Source organism: Halyomorpha halys, unplaced genomic scaffold (genome assembly GCF_000696795.3).
Source record: "Halyomorpha halys isolate HHAL.00 unplaced genomic scaffold, Hhal_1.1 Scaffold677.1, whole genome shotgun sequence".
Taxonomy (NCBI): Eukaryota; Metazoa; Arthropoda; class Insecta; order Hemiptera; family Pentatomidae; genus Halyomorpha; species Halyomorpha halys.
The window spans coordinates 268,527-276,599 of record NW_027104651.1 but is presented as its reverse complement, the minus strand read 5'-3'; the positions used below and the strand labels follow the sequence as shown (position 1 = coordinate 276,599).

The following is an 8,073-nucleotide window of genomic DNA, read 5'->3' as shown; positions in this document are numbered from 1 at the left end:
AAAATGGCAGAATTCACTGTATAGTAGCGCTACTTAGTAGTTATAAGTGGAACTACATTGTCCTTGGTCAGGAAGCTGTAATTAGTTGTTTCTTTTTGATTTGATTTTTGTTTCTGCATTCAGTTAATGGTATTTTATTTTTATTAGAGAATTTCATTGTTTTCTTATTCATTATGAGTCAGCAGTCATTTTTTCTCTATTTAAATCGTGTAACAAACATTGAATTAATTATTTTCTTTTCATTATTTAAATATTTCTTGTTTAATTTGATTATTTTAAGATGTTTGAAAAAGTAAAGCTAAGAAATACCAATATATTGACAAAAAAAAGGAATATTTTTGTTGGCTATGTCATGAAACTATCTGTAAGTGGCAGTACAATAATTATTTTTCAGTGAGTGGTATAGGATGGACCAGGACTATCTTTTATTCATTCTGCTGAGGGTTATCGGAAAGGCAGTGGTTTGGGGTGATAATAGGCATGACAAATTGCTTAGTTTTTTGGAGGGATCTGGAGATGTAATTAAAGTAGATTTACCTACTTTGGGCAAAATCTTCAAGATAAAGGGTATTAAGATCCTAATGGATACTTTTACTTGCCATATAATACTAAGTATTGAGGACTTTGGATGCAAGTATTGGATTCAAGAGGAATCTAGTGGTGTTGTTGATTCTTAAAGATCAACAATGCACCTCCAAAATAGTCTTGTTCATGAGCTTTTGCTATAAATGATAATTTTATAATGTTTATGATGTACCTAAAGTAATCTTTGAGTATGTTTAAGGATCATTTCCTTAATCACAGCTCAAAATAAATGAAAATCACTTCAATAATATCTTTATTATCTGCACCATTTTACAGCTACCATTTTTAACAAAGAACAAGAGAAGATCTAGTTACTGTTAGGTTAGATCTATAATTCTGATTTAGTTGAATTGATTGCAGAAATTTCATTTATTTCAAAAGAGAATTTTTAACTCACTTTAATCTGTTTTAATTTAACAAAATTCATCCTTTGTATTCTCTTAATCTTTAAGATTTTGCATGTTCATTTCATTCTTTCTTTTATCGAATACAAAGTTAATTATGGTTATTATCCTTTTTAATGCAATCCAATACAGTCCACTGTTATGACATCTCATATACTCTACCTGTTTATTTTAACCTAGCCAGCTCTAATACACTTAAAGGATCTATGGATGATTTTTAGTTGAACACTAAATTACCAAGATCATTAAACAGACTAGTTTTTTGTTACTTAAGTGCAGTAGGAAGATTTCATGACATCTACAGTCAAGCTAAAGTTCTCTATTGTAGATTTACTAATCAGTCGTAAGTGGAACATTATTGAGGGAAACTGTTGAACAGATAACATTCGTTTGTGTCAGAGAAAAAAGGGTAATTTTGAGAGATTTATTGGAGTTTTTTTAATGCTCCAGTTTTTGACACCATCATTTAATGGTCTGTTGTGGGCAATTATTATCATTTTGGTTATTTATGATGTGTGATTGTAGCGGTGAAATAAAAAAAAATATGCAATTGATGAAGTATATAAATTGGCATTTTATGTAGATCTTATATGCTTACCAAATTGGTTTTACCTCTTGATAAGGGGATTCAAATTTATGCTTATCGGTGGTATCCTATTACGACCCGCACTGATCATCAGGTTTTAGGATTTTGATAACCTCTTATTCGTTGAAGGCTAAGTGCGAGTTAAAACTGTTGGTTAAAAAAAAAAAATACGAGTAAATAATTTTGACTTTAATTACAAAATTCATACGCAAGTATTACACCCTTGGATTTAAGTAGGCTGTTTAAGCTATGTTTAGCCTTTTAAAATTAAGAAATTAACACTTTCAAAATTTAGAGTATTAGAGTTTATGTTGAAGATGAGCTTTTAGTCCTCTGTTCGTCTCCTGATATATAGTACAATAATTGCTACAAAATAAAGTTCTGAATATTATAAATTGTTATTTTTCCGCAATAGATTCTGTATTTCAACCATCGACAGGAGACTTCCCCGATATATCGGGAAATTCTGTGCCAAGTCTATTTATGGCAGTAGGGGTGAAGTTTAATCTAAGTTTTCGCTATAAGTGATTCAATTCAGAACTGACGAGTCACGCATATCTGTCAGATACCAGGCCTCATCACACGATATCTCCAAGATTTTTTTCCCAAACAACTTTTAACTGCAGTTCCAAACAAATTGCTTCTCCTTATCGGCTTGGTTATATGATCTAATTAACTCGATTCGTTGTTCTTATGTAGTGGTTTCAGCTACTGCAAAAATTCACGATATATTTTCTTTTCTTGGATTACATAATATGAATTCTAATTTGTTTTTTTTTTTTTTTACTTACCTATATATAAACTACCGGATTATAAAAAAAAAAATTTAATACCTTTTTATTTTCATTTCAGACAAAATTAATTCGCTCAGCTCATTTCATGTTCTCCACAGAGCATATTATTATCTTTAAGTTATACATTCATTTAGATGAAATATTTTTTTTTAAAGTTATTTGTATTTTTTCAGATCGACTAAATAAAGAACTAGGCAATAGTGGTTCGCTTATTTACGTAGCATAGAGGGAGTATTAGCCAGACTCATTATTGACCAATCAACCGGTCCAAGACGTGAAGTGTTGTAGAGAGTTAGGCAACCACACACGGAGACCCAAGTCAGACCGGCCATGGTGTAGCCTATAACATGTTCTGAGAAACAGATTCTCTACTACCAATGAAGTAAGAGATATATTTTAAGGAGTTATAGGTTTCTAATGACGGTTAGAAGGATGTTAAATGAAGTTGATATCAATGCTAGAAGAATGCCATGGGGTCCACTTCTCCCCAGGAGATAAAGTCCAAACACTTTAGTTTAAGCAAGTGGAGACTAATCCTGTGTCTTGTTCAGAGGTGAGTCAAGATTCAATTTAAATATACCAAATGGAAGGGGCAGATTATGGAGAAAATCAGGTGAAATATATTCTTCCAGCAATATTTCCTATTGAGTTAGTTACAACGAAGTATGAGATCTTTAAGAACTTAAGAAGGTCCTACTAATAGAAGAGTGAGATAAGGTATTACAAGAATCTCTGAAAAAATTATTTTTTTTAATATCTCAACTAAATGAAGTTGTCAGAGTCACTGAATATTGGTATGAACTGCTTTTACAGTAACTTAACTTGTAATTATTATTTTTATGTAAAAATCAAAATTTTACTATTTAATGTTGGCCTTTTTATAATTACCATCCCTCTGTTTCTATTTCTATTAGGCTTATATTCTTTGCTTGTGATACTCCAAAACTGAAATACTCCACTCAACATTTCAAAATAACTTTTATTTCATGAAAATGTCAAGTGATGTGAAACGTTTGAACAATCATTTACTAAGGGGAAGTATAAAATTCCGAATTCCAGTTTTGACAGAAACACTTGTTTTAACTTCCAAGTTTCGGAAGCTCCACTTTAATTCATCTTACATTTTCCTCGAAAACGAGTTTCAATATTTTGATTGAACTCGTTATATCAAACACCAAAGAACTACTACAGTCGTCAGACAAACATCGTATCATGCTAGATATTTTAATATTCCTAAATGTATTATTTTGAATGATAAAGATTAAAATAGAATCTTCTGATGCAGTGAAAGCTAAAGTCTTATATTTAGTAAGTCTAGATGACGTTTAATAGTCCAGAGAGTTCACTGCGCACAATATTGACAAGCCCTAATTGAGAATAACTCCTTCATTGGATTTTTCTCCTGAGGAAATAGTGAGTAATATATTCATAGTGGATCAGTACATCTCAGTACTATATTGTTTAAAATGAATAAAGGATTTATATCTCCCTACCCTTTCTGGATCTCACCTTCTTCATCTACCTTAAAATGCTTTCGTGAGGACTACACGCTAGTTCCTGTAGGAATTATCACTCAGACCGTAGGCTAGTTCCATATGGAGCGAAGTTCCCGTCCTGCGGGGATTTACGGATAGTTCCCATAAAATTCATCCTGTTAATTTATCTCCTTACTAGCTACATAACCTATTTGGAACACGCATTATCGAGGTCTTCTAGTATAGAGAACCTCACATATTCAATTAGAGTCATAACTAATTAACTATACACAGGCAACTCGATAACCACTAAAAGAAATTGATTATTGTATAAAGGAGAACAAAGCAGAAATGTTTTTCCGGATTTAAAAATGTTTTTTGGGAATAAGAGTTGCATACACCGCACTATCTTCATAACATGAAGAAACGTAAATTCAAAATTCTTCAAAAGCTTGATGTATGCTATTTAAAATTAAGCATTTGAACATTTTTAATAACATATTAGTAATAGTATGAACAATAAGTTTGTCTTAGGGCAAATATTATATAGAAATATTTAAACTACAGCCCATGTTTGACAGTATTTTTCAAAATGATACTTGTCAATAATATATCAAGCATAAAGAAATATAATTTGAACTACAAATAAAATACTGGAACGTAAATAGATATCACTATCCGTAAATTGTTTGTATCGATAGTGTAGTTTTATTATTAAGGAGGTAAAGGCAAAAATGGCATTTAAAAAGAAAGGTAGAGGAGAAATGGGTAAGGAATTCCTGAAAGAGGTAGCTCGGATAATAAAGAATTTACTGAAGCATAGCAGCATAAAAGAAGAAGTTTTATCATAGTTTGATATAGTAACGGTATGTTGTGAACTTTTCAATTTATTTTTGAAATTGTAAACTGTATTGAATGAGAAATCTGAGTTAAATTACAATGACATGATGAGTCTTGTTAATAATCTACCCTTTGGTACAAACTCCAATAACATTCCTATAGCAGACGGTTTCGAGTCTTTTCAAAAGCCTTGGAGCAATATCAGGAAATGAAGTGGAAGCAACGTTAGGAACAAATGAATTTGGGTGGTTAGGGAGCTCATAATGTAGAAGGATTGTTATGTAGTTTTGGGCGGCATCATATCGGTGGCTTTTTATTTTATTTATTTATTTATTTATCACCCTACCCTGCCTATTAGACAATACTGCTGTTCGCAGCAGTGGGTACAACTCATTGCTGCATATGACAACCATTACATAGCTTGCTTTTGCTACAAAATAAATCTTGCTCTTCTACTGAGGCCTTGCTGGTGTAGCTTATTCTCTCCTACCCAGGGAGAAGTGAGTAGAGCCCACAGCCTCCTTCCACCCATACACGAAGGTCTTGTAGTGCGGGTAGTTTTCTTTCTTCATCAGCTCGGTATCTTATCGATGGTATCATATCGGTGGCTTACTTCACAGTAGTGCTAAGTATTTCCAACAGCTTTACGAAAAATACCATTAAAAGTTTTCTCATTTCAATTCATTTCCCTAAAAGAGAAAACTTTAATTTTTCGTAAAGTTAGTTTTTACTAACTTGCTCTACTTAAAGTAAGACATAGATATGGAACACTGAGGTGATTCTGTTAGGTAAGGAGGTCATATAGGTCAAAGTAAGGAGCATTGAGGATTTTTGATTGCAAGGGTTGGATGCAAGAGGAATACGATGGTTTAGTGAAGCCCAAAAGCTCAACTGTGTAAGTCCAAATCGGCCTTATTATTGTCATGTAAATGTTTGTAGTCGATTGGGAGTTGTCTTTGTCTTCGAGAACTTTAAAACAAGAAAAGTATTTATAAAGTATGTATTCTTAGATGTACCATATCTTTTTCTTTTAACTTCCACAGATTGTGATCAATTCCAAAGCCTATAATCTGAGTATATAATTTTATTTAGTAGCTGCTACAACTAGAGATGATAGGGAGACCAGTTCTTCAGGGATAAGGTTAAATTTGCTCACTTACTGGAATGAACTAAATGACTACCGTTGGGAATAACTGAGATCTTTCTTGTTGGATCCGATCGGGTAGCTATATATTGATATATTAAATTCAATGAGCCACTGATTGATCTTTGAATCCATCTATGGATAGTCTGCTCATACTGCTCAGACTATCCGTTTCTATGTTTTATTAAGTATTTATAATTTTTATTTCCTGAGAAATTTCTATAAAAAAATAAATAAAAAACCTTACATTATTTTTTATCCAAAACGAGGATGTTAATACATTTTTTAAAAAGATATTCTCATATTTAAATTAGTGATTAAAAAACATAATGGTTACTGCGGTGATACATTTTTAACAGTGGTGCAATTATTTAAATACATAGTAAAATTGGGTATAATCGGAATCATATAAATTAGCAATATATACCCCCTAATATAAATGTATGCTTATTCATTTATAATCTGAATAAAACATTCATTGAATCATGAATAATTAATCAACGGAATAACAATAGACGCTAATTCCTTGAATGATTCATGACTGTTCATTTGTCATTGGGAATGAGGTTTAGAATCTCAAATAGTACAAATGGCTTTTAAAAATTGGTAATTTAGTTCAATACGATATCTAAAGGCATTGTGTAAAAATACCAATATTATCAGTAACATTGCTAATGGCAAAATGTTAATAAAATTTTTGTTATTTAGATTATGATGTAATTTTTTACATCGGCCAATAGCGAAACGTTATTAACACTGCCATTTCTGACAAGATGTTAGTGACATTTAGATGTCTATAGTTTACCCTGATCAACAGTAAAGTATTATTAAAACATATTACTTCTCCGTTATAAGCCTACCTCAAAAAAACTCCTTTATTTATTAATTTACTTGTAAGATGGGCATAGTTTAGAGAAGAGCAGAATTTATGCAATATAATCGAATTTTTCGAGAGATATTCTGATTTTAGCACCGGATTAGTGCGCATGCGGTCTTGAATATTTAAACTAAATGAAATATATATTTTACCCGAGGGACGTATTCGTATAATTCTTTTAATTAGCAACCCAACTTCAGCAACTTTTTTACTATCGCTATTCCAACTTTATTAACCTTGGAATTGCAGAAATTGTCCAAGGTATTTCGTAAGGAATAGAATAGTTATTAAAAATTAAAAAGTACCTTAAGAGATAAGTTTTCAGAAAGGGGATATTAAACTTAATGGCAGTATCAACATCGATTTTGGAGGATTAATAAAATAAAAAAAAATTGATACCATAAGATTACAAAAAATAATAATAAGATTTTAAAATTTGATTTAATTTTTTTTTATAATTGAATTAAGTTTCTCATTAAAATTTTCTGTTTTATCAGCGTTATTTTTCTCAAAATACGGCTATGTAATAAATCGTGATGAAACAAATAAAAAAAAAATGGAAGAAGATAGTTGACCGTATGAAGTAGATTGTAGAAAGATAATCCAGGTGGCGATCAATAAAGCTATCAAAATAGTAAAAGAGAACTATTTATTGTTCACCAACGTTTCGCCCCACTCCGATACGCTTCGTCGGGGCTAAATGAGAAAACAAGATGCAAATATTTCAGAATTAACAGAACATTAAAAACATTTCAAAACAATTGTTAAGTTTATAGTGTATATAGACAGATTAAAAATAATAAAATATTAATAATAACAAATGAGGAAATATACATTTTGGTAGAATAGAGACAAGTTGTTAATAAATATAACCAGGTTTGATATAAGTCCTCAATATAGATCTAGACACATAAATTGTAGGAGACTACTCATTAAAACTAGTTTTAAATATAGTAGAGAGATAGGTGTATAGGGTACAACAGATAAGTGAAGTAGATATGGTATAGGTGAGGTATAGTAATATGTAAAAGGGGATATTAAGAAATTTAATAAAAAAGAACAATAGTATAATCACCTGATAAGAATGCTGTTCTGTTACCAACTGAGCAGAACAACAGTAGTAGGTAGAGAAAGGATAAAGTTCTGGGTGGGAACAGATTTTTTATAATATATAGATAGGTAAACAGGCAAGAGTGTCTAAGCTCATATCTAATATTACAATAGTTAAATATATGCAATAAATTAGGAAGTACAAGTATAAGATATTACATAAAAATGTAAATAAACATTGATAAATTTCTTAAAATATATAATCAGGTAAGCTGACAAAAACGTCTTATTTCTAATCTAATAATATATATGTTATAA

At 30.8% G+C, this 8,073-nt stretch overlaps 2 protein-coding genes across 2 annotated transcripts in view; one reads left to right on the top strand and one right to left on the bottom strand.

Moving 5' to 3' along the window:
- Window positions 1-3,106, top strand: part of LOC106685285 (uncharacterized) — a 25,655-nt gene extending 22,549 nt beyond the window's left edge. The window contains exon 6 of the mRNA XM_067046114.1: window positions 2,543-3,106. Within this exon, the coding sequence (XP_066902215.1) occupies window positions 2,543-2,595 (53 nt within the window). The 3' untranslated portion in view covers window positions 2,596-3,106. The remainder of the gene's footprint in view (window positions 1-2,542) is intronic.
- The window catches only part of Nep5 (Neprilysin 5), a 270,596-nt gene that overhangs the window by 11,915 nt on the left and 250,608 nt on the right, over window positions 1-8,073 (bottom strand). The gene's annotated exons all lie outside the window — the stretch shown is intronic.